Source organism: Pan troglodytes, chromosome 2 (genome assembly GCF_028858775.2).
Source record: "Pan troglodytes isolate AG18354 chromosome 2, NHGRI_mPanTro3-v2.0_pri, whole genome shotgun sequence".
Lineage (NCBI taxonomy): Eukaryota > Metazoa > Chordata > Mammalia > Primates > Hominidae > Pan > Pan troglodytes.
Window position 1 is genome coordinate 182,548,414 of NC_086015.1, and position 20,513 is coordinate 182,568,926.

General features: G+C 36.6%; 1 protein-coding gene across 7 annotated transcripts in view; it reads left to right on the forward strand.

The window, feature by feature from the left end:
• The window catches only part of MFN1 (mitofusin 1), a 70,188-nt gene that overhangs the window by 22,481 nt on the left and 27,194 nt on the right, over positions 1-20,513 (forward strand). For all 7 annotated transcript variants that reach the window (XM_024355824.3, XM_063807365.1, XM_063807364.1 and 4 more), the window contains exons 10-17: positions 4,760-4,881; positions 6,593-6,719; positions 6,895-6,999; positions 7,891-7,993; positions 8,134-8,363; positions 15,116-15,268; positions 15,979-16,175; positions 19,538-19,672. In XM_024355824.3, coding sequence (XP_024211592.1) covers positions 4,760-4,881; positions 6,593-6,719; positions 6,895-6,999; positions 7,891-7,993; positions 8,134-8,363; positions 15,116-15,268; positions 15,979-16,175; positions 19,538-19,672 — 1,172 coding nt within the window. The remainder of the gene's footprint in view (positions 1-4,759; positions 4,882-6,592; positions 6,720-6,894; positions 7,000-7,890; positions 7,994-8,133; positions 8,364-15,115; positions 15,269-15,978; positions 16,176-19,537; positions 19,673-20,513) is intronic.

Consider the following 20,513-nt stretch of genomic DNA (forward strand, 5'->3'; position numbering starts at 1 on the left):
TTTTGAGACAGAGTCTCGCTCTGTCGCCAGGCTGGAGTGAGGGAGTGAGTGCAGCGGCGCGATGTCAGCTCACTACAACCTCCGGCTCCTGGGTTCAAGGGACTCTTCTGCCTCAGCTTCCCTAGTAGCTGGGACTACAGGGGCACACCACTACACCCGGCTAATTTTTGTATTTTTAGTAGAGACGGGGTTACACAGTGTTGGCCAGGATGGTCTCGATCTCCTGAACTCATGATCCACCCGCCTCGGCCTCCCAGAGTGCTGGGACTACAGGCGTGAGCCACCGTGCCTGGCCTGTGTTCGTCTTTAACATTGTTTACGTTGAAGATGCATTGGTTTTTGCTTATTCTTAAAGAAAAGATTCAGGATTGTGAATTTGTGACTGCAGCTTTAGGCGTATCCCAAGGTTTTCAGTACTAGTTTAGTTTTTGTTGTTTTTGTTTCTAATTATCCTTTTGGCATTTCCTTATCAATATAAGACTTTTTAAAATTCAAGTGTTTTGATTCATTTTATCCAATTTTTGGTTACTAATTTCTTGGTTTCTTTGTGTTGTGGTCACATCATGTGGCTTTTACACACATTTTCTCTGTTTTGGGGATTTGCTTACTTTTCTTTGTAGTCGTGCAAGATTTTTTGTGAAAAGAAAAACTGTATCAAGTTCATCACCTTTATCAATTTGACCTTTGCCGTGAACTTCTTTAGATTCATTTGATTCAAATGGATCTAAGTATTTTAAACATTTAGAATACTAATTTAAGCAAGGCTTGAAAATTAAATGGAGTAAAAGCAATCAAAAAAATCAATATTAGCCTGGGCATTGGTGGCTCATGCCAGTAATGCCAGTACTTTGGGATGCCAAAGCAGGAAGATCTCTTGAGCTTAGGAGATTGAGATCAGGTTGGGCAAAAACATGAAAAGACTAAATCCCATCTCTAGCAGAAAAAAAAAAAAAAAATCCAGATATGATAGCTCATGACTATAGTCACAGCTACCCCAGAGGCTGAGGTAGAAGGCCAAGAAGTTTGAGGCTGTGGTGATGGTGAGCTATGGAGGTACCACTGTGCTCCAACCTGTGTGACAGAGTGAGACTCTCTTTTCTTTCAAAAAAAAGGAAGAAAGGAAAATCAATGTTAGTCTGTTAATACATTTTCTTATTGTTTTAAAACTGTATTTGGAAAGTTTCAAAATGCATTTGGACTGCATTGTTCTAAAGGCAAGTTAGAAATCCAAATATCTTTTGCACAGTTATTTCACCATTAATTCTTACTAGTTTTGGTTGTATGATGGGAGATAGACGTATAAAAATAACTTATTTAAAATGTCAGTGGATTTTTTTGTAATGGACATTCCTGGATGATAGGTGAAATTTGAACATGAACTGTTTGTTAGATAATAGTATTGTCTCAATGGTAAATATTCTGAATACAATTGTTTTGTGATTGTGCAAATAAATGTTTTCTTTCTTAGAAGACAAGTATTGATGTGTTAGGTAATAAGCTTGTGATGTAGTAATGACCTGTCAAAATGTTCAGGAAGGAAAATAATACATAAGTATATATAAAAATATATGCCTCTCTTTATATATATGGGGTTCATACATTTTATATATTCATTGCAAGACATGTATCATATATATTTATTATATATTATATATTATATAATACATATATTATATAAATATTATATATAATATGTTATGTATAAACATTATATATATATGCCCTCACACAGGAGAGAGAGTATCGAGCATGAGTATGGAGGGAGGGGAGAAGTAAACAAAAGGGGCTGAATGTTAATATTTGATATATCTAGATGAAAGGTCTATTTCTTGCACTTTCTATTGAAAGTGTATCAAAATAAGTTGGCAGTGATGAGTAGCATGTTGTTAGGTGTTTGTAGGGTCTGTTTTCAAGGGAAATTGACAAGTTTGTTGGTTTTATGTTTTAATTACATATATAAATTAATATTATTAATGTATGATTAGAGTTCCTGATAAAATAAATCTGGGAACTGCTGCATATTATATATGTTCCCCATAGAGATTAATTAGCATATTAGTGTAGTAAGGATGCTGAGAAATAACTTAGAAGGGGAACTTTATTTAAATTAACACTTCCCATACTTATTTGGAGTAAAATGTTCTTTTTTCAAGATACCTCTTAAATATCCTACAGATCAGTGGGAACACCAATGTGGGATTACTTTTTAATTGATTATTTTCTTCTCTATACTTACTCATCATTATATATTTTTGAATCAGACAGTAACTTATATTGCCTAATAACTTTTGGAGATCTTTTCTGTCTCGTCTAGCTCTAACACTGTGCTGTTATCTACAAATTTGGATCTTCATTGCTGATATCTAGATCTGCTTCATCGAGGAATATAGACTTTATTTTAATCTTTTTCCTTTTAAAAATATTTTTGTTTTTATAATTTTGCAGAAGTTAATTTGACGCATTTATGAGGCATTTATTTAAAATAAAATCAATGCATTATTTTAGTTATTAAAAAATAAGTAGTTTACAAATGTTCACTATTATGTAATTATTGGTGATTTTAAAGAAGAAAACATCCAGGTATGTTTTATCTTTAGGTGTGTACAGAACAGGAATACTATAACTTCCTACATTAATTTTTTCAAAATCAGTGAAAATAAGTGATGCATAAATGAGCTTCACCATGGGAAAAAATGAAGCTAGGCAATGCAAGAAAGTAATGGCTTCAGAGTTAAATATTGACTAAATTAATTACCCTCATGTGCTCTATAGCTAAATAATCTGTTTTGTTTTCTCTACCTCAAACGAAATGCTGAAGAGGGGAGCTAAAATGGCAGAAGAGATTATAGTCTTTCTGAGTGCTCAAATAATTTCAGAGACATGAAGGCTAAGCATAGGTCGTAAATAGGGTATTGAATGCACGTGTAGCATCCTGATGATTTCAGGATAACAAATGTAGCACTAGAGTATTAAGTAAATGCCTTTTGAAGCCTAAAAGCCATTTATTAAAGGAAGGATAGTAATGAACTTCAGGAAGCAATTACCACAATTTGTATTAGCTAAATATATAGAGGTTCGAGAAGATGAATTCATTGGAGTATCAGAGAATTAATATATCCCTAATTTTAAAAAAATTTATCATAGAAAATAAACATGTCTCTTATAAAACATCTATAGTAGTTACTGTGCTATATTTCAGTGCAGAATTTGACTTTCTATGAAGTAAAAATGAAATAAGACAAATTGTAATATAAAAATTTTATAAATTTTTATTTATTTATTTTTTGAGACAGAGTCTCGCTCTGTCGCCCAGGCTGGAGTGCAGTGGCGCTATCTCAGCTCACTGCAAGCTCCACCTTCCAGGTTCTCGCCATTCTCCTGCCTCAGCCTCCCGAGTAGCTGGGACTACAAGCACGTGCCACCATGCCCAGCTAATTTTTTGTATTTTTAGTAGAGATGGGGTTTCACCATGTTAGCCTGGATGGTCTCAATCTCCTGACCTCGTGATCCGCCCGCCTCGGCCTCTCAAAGTGCTGGGATTACAGGAGTGAGCCACCATGCCCGGCCCAATTTTATAAATTTTAAATGATAAATCATAGTAAATATATATTTATAGGATGGGCGTGGTGGCTCACTCTTGTAATCCTAGCACTTTGTGAGACTGAGACAGGCAGATGACTTGAGGTCAGGAGTTGAAGACCAGCCTGGCCAACACTGCAAAACCCTAACTCTACTAAAAATGTAAAAATTAGCCAGGCATAGTGGTGCATGCCTGTAATTACAGCTACTTGGGAGGCTAAAGTAGGAGAATCACTTGAACCTAGGCAGTGGAGGTTGCAGTGAGTCGAGATCATGCCATTGCACTCCAGCCTTGGTGACAGTGCAAGACTGTCAAAAAAAAAAAAAATGTATATATATATATATTACATATATAACATATATATGTAATATATATATAAGATAAGTATTCTATATATTGAAAATTGAAACAAATGTTGTGAAATGTATCCATTGATAAATGTGATGCATTGTTACGTATTTTTTATTTAAATAAACACTGGTTATAAAACACTGATAACAACTATTTTAAATGGGTTGTTAGCTTGAAGATAAATGAGATAGGGCATGATTCAGGTTTTTGTGTACACACTATATTCTAATGAAAGTAATTACAATTATCTTCTATACAGCTGCAGATATTTTTTCTATAAACAATTTTAGATGTTACATTGTTAAATGTTAGCTTTCAAATTCTTCACATTTTAACTCAATGAAGTCCTTTTTAGCAAACTTACAGGAATCATTGTATCATTCAGCTATTAAATAAGGAATTGTTCTAATTCACATCTTAATTAAGAACTTTACTAGGTTATATCTTTTGCAAGTATGAGAAGAATCTAGATAGAAGGACTAGAATTGGATTAAAGGTGATCCAGATAAAAATAGTAATTCTAATGAGGAAATTTTTTAACATTGAAAATAGTACCCTGTTTATTTTTTTTAATGTTAGAGTCAAACCATTGCACATTACTGTGTAAAAATACACAAAGATGGTAACTTGCTGCTAAAGCCCTTTTTACTTTTGAATCTTTGTATTTTTTTCACCTTTGTAATTTTAAGTTGTGCTTTTATCACTCATTTGTTTTCTATCTTTATTTCTGTTTGGGTTAAAGTTACAAACAGCAAGTTTTTGTGTTTAAATTCCTGAAAATGTTGCGATGGAATTACAGTAATGTGTTATGGCTTGGGCCCCTCGCAGGAGTGTATCTCGCAGTCAGCAGTGAAAACAAAGTTTGAACAGCACACTATCAGAGCTAAACAGATACTAGCTACTGTGAAAAACATAATGGATTCAGTAAACCTGGCAGCTGAAGAGAAAAGGTATGAGTTCATTTTGTTGCAACATAAAAATGTTAGTTTTTTTGTCAGACTTTTTGTTAAGATGAGGTTTTAAATTGTTGTACTATAAATACTTTTTACACTGAAATCAACCTTGTGGGTTTAACTGATGCCTACTTCTATATTTTTAAGTGCGTATTTGAAAGTGTCGATATTTATTCTGCAACCTCGCACACATCATTTATATTCCCTGGACCTCACTATTCCTGTGTATGAATTGTGATTTTTAAAATGTTTTGTGGCTTTAAAATATCTTTGAAGCAGTGGAAGAACCATTTCTTCAAGCAGATTTTTATGAAGAAGTCCAAAACAGGTGATCCTCTTTTTTGCATTCAACCCACGACCCATTTTTTAATATAGTCATACATCGGTATTTTGAAATCACTATTTTATACTAGTTGTGTTTGTTTATTGCCTGATGAACAAACAAGGCGATGCTACCTGCCAACCAGAAAGTTGATTTGGTAAGCAGTACCCTTTATGTTATACTGTACGGCATTATTTTATACTATTTGTTACCTTGTAAAGGTGGCAATGAATACATGAAAATACCAGCATTATCGATACAAAGTATAATTTTCACAAACTTGGTATGCTTAAAACACAGATTGGGATGTTATTAGATGTGACAAAAGTAATGATGTTAAGCCTCAATAGGACCTTCAGTGGACTTAAGCCAGTTGAAGGAAACATAAACGCATCAAAGCTTAAGTCCAAGATGACATAACATTGGAATTTTAAATGCATTTGCTCTTTCAGGGAACAAAGACCCCTTCATGTCCCTGTCTGTTGCTTTCTAATGGTACTTTCTTAGGAATGAATTAAGTTCAAATGCAAAGAATTGCCAGCATATAAAACGCAAGGATCAGAACCCTGAGTTTGAACTCAGCCCCTGTGTACAGCCTCCGTGTCGCCTCTGTTTAATTAGATTGTGCTGCTATAGCAGTTCCTTCTAGCTCAGTTGCTTTGATGTAGTACCCAAATTTTGGTCTGTAAGTGATTTAATTAGTAATAATTTTTAAAGATATAGGATGTTGAACAAAGTATAGCACAAAGAAGATGTGATTTGAAGATTGTATAATCATAATGTCCTGGGAACTTCTTAAGTAAAAGATCTTCTTAAATGGATCTCAGGTCTTTATTTTCCTGTATCAGCCAGAAGTGAACAAACTTTTGTTTAAAAAAAGAGCCAGATAGTAAATATTCTAGGCTTTATGGGCCGTAAAGTCTCTTGGAGCTACTCATTTCTACAGTTTTAGAGCAAAAGCAGCCATAGATAGATAATAGGTAAATGAATGGGTGTGGCTGTGTTTCAAGAAAACTTTAACAAAAGCTGGCAGCTGGCTAGATTTGGCTTGTAAGGTGCTATATGCTGACCCCTGCTTATTAACTAAAGTCAGTATTGCATTCTGTTTTGCCTGTTCATATCTATGAAGTGTTTGAAGACTTAGAATTCTTATTCATCCTTTCTGGGATTCAGGTGCCACATGGGCAGAGAAACGTGGTTTCTATCAAATCATCTATATAAAATACTTTATAAGTGAAATATTACTTGAATCCTTTGAGATGTTACAAGTTTTTTTTTTCCTTGAGTCATGCTAATAGATGGTTCAATACATGAATAAGTCCCTTGCTGAAATGCTTTAGGACTTCAGACTACCCTGAACGTTGATTACTCTTTATACTGAAATAGGCATTATTCAGTGGAAGAGAGGGAAGACCAAATTGATAGACTGGACTTTATTCGAAACCAGATGAACCTTTTAACACTGGATGTTAAGAAAAAAATCAAGGAGGTTACCGAGGAGGTGGCAAACAAAGTGGGTAACAGTAGCTTCATGATTAAAATAACCTGGATGGAAATTATTTTTGATAATGCTAAAAATGTTATTCCTGTTACTTTAAAAGAATGTTTTCAGATTTTTCAATTTAATTTTTTTGAATAATTGATAATCTTGTTTAATTATTTTAACTCCAAAATTTTCATATTTTCAGGTTTCATGTGCAATGACAGATGAAATTTGTCGACTGTCTGTTTTGGTTGATGAATTTTGTTCAGAGTTTCATCCTAATCCAGATGTATTAAAAATATATAAAAGTGTAAGTTAAAGTATAGATAAAATTATTCAGAGACAGTTTCTTATTCTATACCCTCATTTATTTCATGGTTTGGCATTTCAGTGTATCAGTACAAAATGAAACTGTTAGATCTCTTGTGCCCTCTTGTAATAAATGTAAACTGTCTTGTATAAAAAGTAAATAGAAAATTTATACTTAGAATGAGATAAAGATCATTTTAGGACGAGGCACAGTGGCTCATGCCTGTAATCTCAACACTTTGGGAGGCCGAGGTGGGAGGATCAGTTGGGCCCCAGAGTTCGAGACTAGCCTGGGCAACATAGTGAGAACTCTAATCTACAAAAAACAGTTAGGCTGGTTGCGGTGGCTCCGGCCTATAATCCCAGCACTTTGGGAGGCTGAGGCGGATGGATCACGAGGTCAGGAGTTCGAGACCAGCCTGACCAACATGGTGAAACCCTGTCTACTAAAAATACAAAAAAAAAATTAGCCGGTGGCAGGCGCCTGTAATACCAGCTACTCGGGAGGCTGAGGCGGGAGAATCACTTGAAACCGGAAGGCAGAAGTGGCAGTAAGCCAAGATCACACCACTGCACTCCAACCTGGGCAACAAGAGCAAAACTCTATCTCAAAAAAAAAAAAAAAAGCCAAGCATGGCGACACGCTCCTATAGTCCCAGTTACTCAAGAGTCTGAGGCAGGAGGATCGTGTGAGCCTAGGAGGTCAAGGCTACAGTGAGTCAAGATCAAAGCACTCCAGCCTAGGCAACAAAGCAAGACCCTGTCTCAAAAAAAAAAAAAAAAAAGTCAAATTAAAAAGACCATTTTGGCATTTACTGAATATTTTATGTCTTTATAAAAACTACATACTTTCTGGAGAAAAAATAATATGGATATTTACCATTGTTAACAGGAATTAAATAAGCACATAGAGGATGGTATGGGAAGAAATTTGGCTGATCGATGCACCGATGAAGTAAACGCCTTAGTGCTTCAGACCCAGCAAGAAATTATGGGTAATATTTATGTCTACAAGGTCATGTCTGGTTTGTTTTTTCATTCATGACTGGTGAAGAGCTTATTTTCCTTTAGGCATTCCATTGAAGGTAAAACATTTACCATTCTTTCTTAAGTGTTGTAATTTTGTTCTTTCTAGAAAATTTGAAGCCATTACTTCCAGCTGGTATACAGGATAAACTACATACACTGATCCCTTGCAAGAAATTTGATCTCAGTTATAATCTAAATTACCACAAGTTATGTTCAGATTTTCAAGAGGATATTGTATTTCGTTTTTCCCTGGGCTGGTCTTCCCTTGTACATCGATTTTTGGGCCCTAGAAATGCTCAAAGGGTGCTCCTAGGATTATCAGAGCCTATCTTTCAGGTATGTATCTTTGAATCTACCAATTAAGACTCTCCTTTATTATTTTGTTTATGTGGTTTTTCTATAATAAAACTAGCTTTACAAAATCTGCACATTTAAAAGCTAGTATCTATCTCTTAGAGCCGTTTCTGAGGATATTTAGTTTGAGCATCCCCAATCTGAAAATCCTTAAAGGTCCAAAATGAAAAACTTTTTGAGTACGGTGACACCACAGGTGGAAAATTCCACACAAGACCTCAATGAGGTCATAGTAAAAACGCAGGCACACAACACACAGTTTATTCAGTGTCCTCAAGGGAAAAAAGACTCAGCCTCTTCTAGCTGCAATATATCTTTTCCACATATGCCCAAATTCCCCCACACAAGCACACCTATGAAGGGTACTAAAATGGCACATGTGCAGGTCCAGTGCACCAACAGCAGTTTCCCCATGATGCCCCACAAGGGGCCAAGGCCTTTGTGCATTACCCAGTATGGGCTTCTTTACTTACTCTCTTTTCTCTGGTGTAAAGATACTGTTTAAAAAAATTTTTTTTTTGAGTGGGGATGCGTTTGAGACAGCGACCTGCTCTGTGGCTCAGGCTGGAGTGCAGTGGTGCAATCTTGGCTCACTGCAACCTCCACCTCCCGAGTTCATGCGATTCTCCTGCCTCAGCCTCCCGAGCAGCTGGGATTATAGGCACCCACCACCACACCCAGCTAATTTTTGTATTTTTAGTAGACATGGGGTTTCACCATGTTGGCCAGACTGGTCTCGAACTCCTGACCTCAAGTGATCCACCTGCCTCAGCCTCCCAAAGTGTTGGGATTACAGGCGTGAGCCACAGCACCCAGGCTGTTTAAAATGTTTAAAAGGCCTACAGATACCCTTGTGGGTGACATTGATAAGAAAAAGAAGAGGCATTTATTTTTATTTATAGCACATAAATTTAAGCTGTTGGAAAAACTGGACAATAATGTAAGTGAGAAACTTCTTACAGAAGAATGATGTTGGAATGAACACCACATATGACCTAAAAGAAAGAACAACTTTCCTAAAGTTGTTCTTTAGGACTAAACTGTTGAAATTCCATGCTAAAAATGATGACAGAAGTTAATGAAAAAAACAAAAACACTGCAGAAAGTTAAAAACGAAGATCTTGATCATGCATTGAAAGAGTGGATCCATCAGCATTGCAGTGAACACGTGCCACTTAAGGACATGCTGATCATGAAATAAACATCTATTAAAATGAACTGAAAATCAAAGGGAACTGTGAGTATTCAATAGGCTGGTTAGAGAAATTTAAGGTAAGATAGCATTAACTTTTCTAAAGGTTTGTGATGTTAAAGCATCTTGATCACAAAACAGCAGAGAAATTCACTGATGAATTTGCCAAGGTTGTCTCTGATGAAAATCTGACTCCAGAACAAGTCTATAATGCTGATGAAACATCACTGTTTTGCCATTATTGACCCAGAAAGACACTGACTACAGCTGAGGAGACAGCCCCTACAAGAATAAAGGATGCAAAGAACAGAATAACTGTGCTGGGATGTGCTAATGCAGCAGGCATAAATGTGAACTTACTGTGATAGGCAAAAGCTTGCATCCTCACTGTTTTCAAGGAATGAATTTTTTTACTAGTCCATTATTGTACTAACAAAAAGGCATGGATCCCTAGGGACATCTTTTCTGATTGGTTTCACAAACATTTTATACCAGCAGCTTGTGTGCACTTGCAGGGAAGCTAGGCCGGATGATGACTGCAAGATTTTGTTATTCCTTGACAACTATTCTGCTCATCGTCTAGCTGAAATTCTTATTAAAAAAAGTGTTTCATTATTTCAACCTTGTGACCAGGGTATTCTAAGATCAATGAGGAGTAAATACAAAAACCTTTTTTGGGCAGCATGCTAGCAGCAGTGAACTGAGGCCTGGGTGTGGAAGGTTTTCAGAAGGAGTTTAGAATGAAAGATGCCATAGATGCTTTTGCCAGCACAAGGAGTTTAGGATGAAGGATGCCATATATGCCAGCACTTGGAAGACAGTGACTCAGTTGTGTATGCCTGCAGCCTCTGCCTGTCACTACATTTATTGATGATGAGGAGCAAATTGGTGACTTTGAAGTATGTCAAGTGAGCTCCTTATGCAAAAAATAATATCTTCAGAGTCCACCCGTAAGCTGGAAGAAGGATATATCAAAGAAGTGTTTAACATTGATAATGAGGTTTCAGTTGTTCATTCATTAACTGATCGCAAAATAGCTAAAATGCTTCTAAATCAAGGTGATTATGATAATGGTGATAATGAAGATGATTTCATTGACCTCGCAGAACAACTGCCTGTAGGCAGCATGGTGATGGGCTTATTGAAGCACTAGAGCAGCATGTATTCATAACAGAACAAGAAATAGGTTTATAAAATCAAGGAGAGACTTCAACAAAAACCATTGTTAAAGAGGCAAGTAGGTGGTACTGCAGGAAACATTTTAAAAGGCCATTCAGCACGATGTCTTATTATGCCGAGAGGACCCACTTCTTGGTCCCTCAACTGCTTCTGATGTTTCTTCTCAGCTAACAAAGTACTGTGTACAGGAACTTTTTAATCAAAACATAGCATTGTAGGTAGAGACTGAAAGCCTGCCATTGTTGCTGTTTAACAGCTGATACAGGTGTTCTGGTGATGCCACTGTGCTGCTTAGTTTGAATACGTTATTTTTCACTGTTATTAATGGTGTGTCTTATATTTTTACTATTAAGTTCCTTTGTGTGAATCCGTGTAAGAAAATGATTGCTTGTCAGTAGTATGTAAATTCAATCAAGAATGATGGTGATGCCAAACAACCATAGAGTGTTCACATGGGTGGCTGACATAGCAACACCTGTGTTTTCTGATAAGTCAGTGTACACAACTTACATGCACAAAATTATTTAAATATTGGATAAAATTACCTTCAGGCTATGCATATAAGGTATATGAAGCATAAATGAATTTTGTGTTTGGACTTGGGTCCCATCCTCAAGATAGCTCATTATATCTATGAAATATTCAAAAATCCTAAAAAATCTGAAATCTGAAACACTTCTGGTCCCAAGCATTTTGGATAAGGGACACTCAACCTGTAGTATGCTTAAGGGAAAGCTTATCCTAAAGCTTTCGTCCAATACTGTTGCAGGTGGTGCTACATTCATTTTTGAAACATTTCTGTTTTCTTAAAAGATTTGGTTTTCACATTTCAAATGAACTAGAATAAATACAAGCATTTAAAAAAATTTTTTTATTATACTTTTAAGTTCTAGGGTACATGTACACAACGTGCAGGTTTGTTACATATGTATACATGTGCCATGTTGGTGTGCTGCACCCATTAACTCATCATTTACATTAGGTATATCTCCTAATGCTATCCCTCCTCCTTCCTCCCATCCCACAACAGGCCCCGGGGTGTGATGTTCCCCTTCCTGTGTCCAAGTGTTCTCATTGTTCAATTCCCACCTGTGAGTGAGAACATGCAGTGTTTGGTTTTTTGTCCTTGCGATAGTTTGCTGAGAATGATGGTTTCCAGCTTCATCGATGTCCCTACAAAGGACATGAACTCATCATTTTTTATGGCTGCATAGTATTCCATGGTGTATATGTGCCACATTTTCTTAATCCAGTCTATCATTGTTGGACATTTGGGTTGGTTCCAAGTCTTTGCTATTATGAGTAGTGCTGCTGCAAACATACGTGTGCATGTGTCTTTATAGCACCATGATTTATATTCCTTTGGGTATATACCCAGTAATAGGATGGCTGGGTCAGATGGTATTTCTAGTTCTAGATCCCTGAGGAATCACCACACTGTCTTCCACAATGGTTGAACTAGTTTACAGTCCCACCAACAGTGTAAAAGTGTTCGTATTTCTCCACATCCTCTCCAGCACCTGTTGTTTCCTGACTTTGTAATGATTGCCATTCTAACTGGTGTGAGATGATATCTCATTGTGGTTTTGATTTGCATTTCTCTGATGGCCAGTGATGATGAGCATTTTTTCACGTGTCTATTGGCTGCATAAATGTCTTCTTTTGAGAAGTGTCTGTTCATATCATTTGCCCACTTTTTGATGGGGTTGTTTTTTTCTTGTAAATTTGTTTGAGTTCTCTGTAGATTCTCGATATTACCCCTTTGTCAGATGAGTAGATTGCAAAAATTTTCTCCCATTCTGTAGGTTGCCTGTTCACTCTGATGGTAGTTTCTTTTGCTGTGCAGAAGCTCTTTAGTTTAATGAGATCCCATTTGTCAATTTTGGCTTTTGTTGCCATTGCCTTTGGTGTTTTAGACATGAAGTCCTTGCCCATGCCTATGTCCTGAATGGTATTGCCTAGGTTTTCTTCTAGGGTTTTTATGGTTTTAGGTCTAACATTTAAGTCTTTAATGCATCTTGAATTAATTTTTGTATAAGGTGTAAGGAAGGGATCCAGTTTCAGCTTTCTACATATAGCTAGCCAGTTTTCCCAGCACCATTTGTTAAATAGGGAATCCTTTCCCCATTTCTTGTTTTTGTCAGGTTTGTCAAAGATCAGATAGTTGTAGATGTGTGGTATTATTTCTGAGGGCTCTGTTCTGTTCCATTGGTCTATATCTCTGTTTTGGTACCAGCACCATGCTGTTTTGGTTAGTGTTTGGTAGTGTAGTATAGTCTGAAGTCAGGTAGCGTGATGCCTCCAGCTTTGTTCTTTTGGCTTAGGATTGACTTGGCAATGTGGGCTCTTTTTTGGTTCCATATGAACTTTAAAGTAGTTTTTTTCCAATTCTGTGAAGAAAGTCATTGGTAGCTTGATGGGGATGGCATTGAATCTATAAATTACCTTGGGCAGTATGGCCATTTTCATGATATTGATTCCTCCTATCCATGAGCATGGAATGTTCTTCCATTTCGCCCATTCACAATTGCTTCGAAGAGAGTAAAATACCTAGGAATCCAACTTACAAAGGATGTGAAGGACCTCTTCAAGGAGAACTACAAACCACTGCTCATCGAAATAAAAGAGAATACAAGCATTTTAAAAGAAAAACTTTAAAAAATTTATCAGTTCAGTAATTTTTTAGGAAATTTGTGAAATTGTAAAACCATCACCACAATTTAGTTTTAGTTTTTGTCACCTCAAAGCTGTTTTACTCATTTGTAGTCAATTATGATTTCCACCTCCAGCCTCACCACTAATCTGCCTTCTGTTTATGGATTTGCCCTTTCTGGAGGTTTCCTATAAATGCAATCATATAAAATGTGGCCTTATGTGACTGGTTTCTTTCACTTAGTATAATGTTTTCAAGGTTTATCATCATGGTATCAGTGTTGTAGGATGTATCAGTACTTCATTTCTTATTACGGCTGAGGAATATTCCATTATAGATACAACACTATCCATTCACCAGTTGATGGACATTAGGGTAGTTTGTAGTTTTTGGCTATTATGAATACTGCTATAAATATTCATGTACATGTTTTTTATGTGGACGTGCATTTTCATTTCTCTTGAGTATATACGTAGGTTCTAATGGGTATAGAGTAGTATTTCGTTGTAGGTTTGATTTGCATTTCCCTAATGACCAATGATTTTAAACATCTTTTTTGTGTGCTCACTAGCCATTTGTGTATCTTCTTTTGTGAAATGTCTATTCAAAGCTTTTACCTATTTTTAAATTATTTGGGTCCTATAGAGTTGCAGGATTTCTTTGCATATTCTGGATCAAATCCTTTCTCACATATATGATTTCCAAATATGTTTTTTTATTTTTTGAGACAAGGACTTGCTATGCCCAAGCTGGAGTATGGTGGTGTGATCACAGTTCACTGCCACCTCTGCTTCCAAGGAGCTGGGACCACAGGCATGTGCCACCACACCTAGCTAATTTAAAAAAATTTTTTGTAGACACAAGGTCTCACTGTGCTGTGCAGGCTGGTTTCAAACTCCTGGTCTCAAGCTATCCTCCTGCCATGGCCTCCCAGAGTGCTGGGACTACAGGCATAAGTCACTGCACCCAGCCCCAAATATATTTCTCTTGCCTGTGGCTGTGTGTTTTGAAGTTTAAGAGGTTTTTATTTTGAAGTCCTTTTTTTTTTTTTTTTGAGACTGAGTTTCACTCTGTCGTCCAGACTGGAGTGCAGTGGTGCAGTCTCAGCTCACTGCAAGCTCTGCCTCCTGAGTTCACACCATTCTCCTGCCTCAGCCTCCCAAGTAGCTGGGACTACAGGCATCCACCACCTCGCTGGGCTAATTTTTTTTTTTTTAATGTATTTTTATTAGAGACAGGGTTTCACTGTGTTAGCCAGGATGGTCTCGATCTCCTGACCTCGAGATCCATCCACCTCAGCCTCCCAAAGTGCTGGGATTACAGGCGTGAGCCACCGCACCCGGCCGAAGTCCTTTTTTTTTTTTTAGTTTATCATTTTTTGTTGTTGTTTGTTTCAAGGGTTGTGCTTTTGTTGTTAGTTTTTTTAAAAACACACTTTGTTCCTCTTGAGAGTTGAGGGCCTACTGTTACATTTAGACCCCATTGTATATTATGAAAATTTATTGTTCATGATATCATTGGTCCATATTGTAGATAAGAATTTCCAAATTATTTTTATTTTCTACATATATTTGTGGTGTACTCATCATTTAGGGTAATTTTTCCCTCATAGATGTGCTACTATAATTTTAGAGTTTTATAAAGATAACTTTATAGTTGTTTAAGTGTAATCTTTTTTCCTTTTTCTCTCTTTTTTTTTTTTTTTGGCAGCTCCCTAGATCTTTAGCTTCTACTCCCACTGCTCCTACCACTCCAGCAACGCCAGATAATGCATCACAGGAAGAACTCATGATTACATTAGTAACAGGATTGGCGTCCCTTACATCTAGAACTTCTATGGGCATCATTATTGTTGGAGGAGTGGTAAGAAACATTACTTTTAGTATAATTAAAATTGAAATGTTTGCAAGGCTGCCTGTTAGCTCACAAAAGAAAAGGTATACAGTATTTACTTCTATTTATAGGATCTGTAAAATAGTATGAAAATTTGCAGGTTAAAAGTAGTGAATTAAATATCACAAGTTTCATCTTAAATTTTTTAAAAACATACATCTTTAGGAATGAACTATCACCACCTAGCTGGTCTTTAATACTTCCTAAGCATTTTCACATCACAGCACACAAAGAAATATTTGTACATTGGGGTAATAAGAAAACCCCAGGTGCCCTATCTAGCCTTCTCTGAATATCAAGGGGATCTGTCTTAAGTATTAAATGTTATTTTTAGTAGTAGTTCTTGTTTCTTAAAAAAATGTATATCATTAACAGCATGGATATGCTTGTTTTGGTTTTTGAAAGGTCTGACCTACAATATTTAACATTGTTTTATTTTTGAGATACATTGAATCAGTTTATCAAATCTGGCAGCTTATAAAGCTCTCCCTCATTTGTGTGCTGATCCCTTTTAAGCCTGATTGATTTCTGGTAACTTCAGGTTTTCTCATGGAGAAGGAATATACATTTTTAGAAAATGTATCTAACTCAAAGATCCATAGGGAACTAAAATGCTTTTAAATGTACTCTCCAAAGTGGTGTTTTTCCTTCTCAGACTAAGCTATGACTTTATCTTACAGATTTGGAAAACTATAGGCTGGAAACTCCTATCTGTTTCATTAACTATGTATGGAGCTTTGTATCTTTATGAAAGACTGAGCTGGACTACCCATGCCAAAGAGCGAGCCTTTAAACAGCAGTTTGTAAACTATGCAACTGAAAAACTGAGGATGATTGTTAGCTCCACGAGTGCAAACTGCAGTCACCAAGTAAAACAGTAAGTTGAAAGGTGCATCTTTCCTTTAAAAAAAAGTTACTGAAATATGACATACATGCAGAAAAAGCACAAAATAAGTGTATTGCTCAAAGAATTATCACAAAATGAACATGTTTCGTGATGGCCATAAATGAGAAAAAATAGAACAATACTAAACCTCACTGCTGCCCTTTCTCCCTCCTAATCACTATTCTTCTTTCCATTCTCCTGATAGATTAGGTTTGAACATTAGAAAATTGGTCATAGGAACTCTCAAGAACTCTGGAGGGGTTTAAAAAGATAGTTCTTAATTTTTTTTCTTTTTTTTCAGAGATAGGGTCTCTGTCGCCCAGGCTGGAGGGCAGTGGCACAATCTGGCTCACTGCAGCCTCGAATCTTGGGCTCAAGTGATCTTACTGCCTCAGCCTCCCGTGTAGCTGGGACCACAGGTGTGTGCCACCACACCAGGATAATTTTTTAATTTTTTTTTTTCTTTGAGACAGGGACTCAATATGTTGCCCGGGTTGGTCTTGACCACCTGGGCTCAAGTAATCCTCCCTCCTCAAGCCTCCTGAGTAGCTGGGATTATAGGCACGAGCCACCATGCCCAACTCAAAAGATCTTCAGCAGACCTATTCTAAATTTATGTACCTGGCTGGGCAAGGTGGCTCACGCCTATAATCCCAGCACATTGAGAGGCTGAGGCAGGCGGATCACTTGAGGTCGGGAGTTCGAGAACAGCCTGGCCAACATGGTGAAACCCCATCTCTACTAAAAACATAAAAATTAGCTGGGCATGGTAGCACATGCCTGTAATCTCAGCTAGTTGGGAGGCTGAGACACAAGAGTCGCTTGACCCTGGAAGGCAGAGGTTGTAGTGAGCCGAGATCACATCACTGAACTCCAGCCTGGGTGACAGAGTGAGAGACTATGTCTCAAAAATAAATAATTGCCCTTAAGATATTTGTGGTTTCTTTTTTTTTTTTTTTTTTTTTCTGAGATGGAGTCTCAGTTGCCCAGGCTGGAGTGCAATGGCACAATCTCGGCTCACTGCAACCTCCACCTTCCTCATTCAAGCGAGTAGCTGGCGTGTGCCACCACACCCAGCTAATTTTTTTTTTTTTTTTTTTTTTTGAGATGGAGTCTCACTCTGTCACCCAGGCTGGAGTGCAGTAGCACGATCTCGGCTCACCGCAACCTCCCAGGTTCAAGCAATTCTCCTGCTTCAGCCTCCCAAGTAGCTGGGACTACAGGTGCATGCCATTACACCTGGCTAATTTTTTTTTGTATTTTTAGTAGAGATGGGGTTTTCACCATGTTGGCCAGGATGGTCTCAATCTCCTGACCTCATGATCCACTCGCCTCGGCCTCCCAAAGTGCTGGGATTACAGGTGTGAGCCTCCATGCCCAGCCCCTTGCCCAGCTAATTTTTTTTTGTATTTTTTTTTCTTTTAGTAGAGCCAGGGTTTCACCATGTTGGCCAGGCTGATCTTGAACTCCTGACCTCAAGTGATCCACCTGCCTTGGCCTCCCAAAGTGTTGGGATCACAGGCGTGAGCCACCGCGCCCAGCCAGATCTTTGTGGTTTCTTAATAAAGAAAACTGAATGAATAGAGGTAGCCTGGCCAAGCAGTCTAAGAAAGCTGAATGAATTCTTAGCATTTAACAAATGAACTTAATGGTAGGTAGACTCCTGATTTCATGGTGAATGTAATGTATATTTGCTCTCGCAGTTCAAATTTATACGTTAAATGCTATTTTATTTTTAGATCTCAGGAGAATTTTATTATAACATATACCTAAGTCCACCCGGTTTCTGCTTTTATGCAACTTAAATATTTGTTTCATTCATGTGGTAAAAATATATAGAACTCCAGTCAAGTCAGGGTACAATATTCTGTATTTGGATGCCTCTGAGAGCAGAATTTAAAAATTCTTTGAGCTCAAGATAACTTCAGTTTAATGGAAGAAACTAACATTTACATAATTATAATACAAAGTGAGAGTGATAAGAAATATAAGAGAAAGAGAAACTATTATCATAAGGCAAGGCTGTACAAGTTACTTAAATCATGAAGGATAGTAGATCAATAAAGGTTTCCTAGGGGAGATGTGTAGCATATGAGATTTGAACATGCTGTATCGGAAGATCAGATGGAGACGACAACCCAAATCAAAAACAAGAAGGTAAGGGGAAAAGACTGCATTCAAGGACATGAAGAGAAATATTCAGTGTGGCACATGTGTATCTAAGCTGTGTACATACATTCAGGTGTAGACTTCATAGCAGGATGTGGCCTTGTCTGTATGTGTAGATTGGGGTTTGGATAATTAGGAATTCCGAGAGTGATGTCAACACTTAGCTCTAGAACAGATAACTTTGCAGTAGTATTTGAAATTGTTTAGACTCAAGAGACAGGAATTGCAGGAACGGTAAACTGTTTCAGATACAAAATCAAAGTCTGAACTAACAGTTAATAATTGTAGAGAATGGTTACCAGGAGACTGCAAATTTGAGGAATTTGTTCATTTATTCATTCATTCATTGACCAAATTTTTTGAGCCTCTATTTTATCTGATAGTTTTGATTTATATTAAGGATGAGTTTTCATCTAATTAAGATACTTAGACATCCAAAGAATCAGCTGAAATTCATATAAACAAAAAGTTAATGTAGCTTTCCCTGCATTGATTATCAAACATTTATTAATTGCCTCCCATGCAGCAGTTCATGCTAGGGGTTATGGGAAATAAAAACTCGACTTGATCCTCTTTCTTAGAAGACTTTGCACATTAATGGAGGCAACCTCAAATAATTTCTCAGTTAAAATAAACTAAGTAAATATTTAATATTTAACAAAATATTAAAAGAATGACACATGCTTCATCTGTCTAATACTGAGATTTGGTGGAATGGGAAGAGGTATGCTCCCATTTAAAAATATAATGTTTGCCAAAGTTAATATATGAATTAGCCCTCAAATATAACCCTTTGATTCTAGAAATGTTGTTAAATTTTGCTATAAAGTATTTTTGCCTATGTCACAAAAGTGCATGGAATTTTTTTTCTGTTCTTGATAATTTCTTACTTTGCGCAGGGCCCCAAGCATGAGTAAAGTTTATTGTGCTTCTGAAGAAACACGCCCATCTTTATGTAGCTTATTCATGTTCACAGCCATATAGCAGAGGTAATATTGTCTCTTGAGCCAGGATAAAATGCAGCCCACTAGTGCCATATCTTCCCTCTTACCATTCTTAGTGTTCTGATTCCCTATAGTTTAGAAGTTTTTTAAAACTTGTGTTCTTCTTTTTATGTGAGCTTTAAATTAAAGCTTATTCATTTTTGAAGACATTTATGACTGCTTCTAAATTTTTATTTTAAGACAAATAGCTACCACTTTTGCTCGCCTGTGCCAACAAGTTGATATTACTCAAAAACAGCTGGAAGAAGAAATTGCTAGATTACCCAAAGAAATAGATCAGTTGGAGAAAATACAAAACAATTCAAAGCTCTTAAGGTATTTAAACCTTTCTTCTCAATAATTTGAACATTTACTGGTCTCATTACAAAATATGTAAAATTATTAATGAATTTGTATTCATACCTAATAGCTTTTTGTGTTGGTTTAAATGAAAATCTTCCATATTTAATTCCATGTGGTTTGCAGTTTCACCGAAGGTTTAAACGAAAATCTTCCATATTTAATTCCATGTGGTTTGCAGTTTCACTGAAGGCTAATTCCAACAAGAAAACAAATCTGAATTGAAAGGGACTTTATAGATCGAAATTTACTCTTCATTAGGCTATATTATTCCCTTTTCAGAACAGAAGTTGTATAATTAAAAGTGAATTTTTAGTTGTGTATGTCCAAGACCCATAACTTCTGTTTTCATGGGGGACTATTGATTATGTATACTTAAATCATAAAAGTAAGATGTCCTGATAAAATGTGGATTTCTGGTTTGATATGATTCATTATATATTATTTAGGGTCTAATAAAATTTGCTTTTGGGGACAAGACTGAAAGTGTCACCATTCGGTCTGTAGTTGGAAATTCTTACTCAGTGCTAAGAACTTAACTTTCAGCTTTCTTACTTTTGCTTACCCATTAGCTGGCTTGTCAGAATGTCTTGGAAGAACCATTAAACCTCATTTAGTCCCTGCTGTTACTTCTAGGACACATGCTACACAAAATTGCCTGTGTAAGAACAGCTTAGTAGTCAATGTTTACAAATTGGAGGGACTGTCTTTGTGACCTGGATTTTGGGGCATGTATTTAAAACATCCATAGTAGTGATTATCCATCCATAGTGTCTTCATCGGACCAACACACGTGTTCATTGTACCTTAGTTTCAA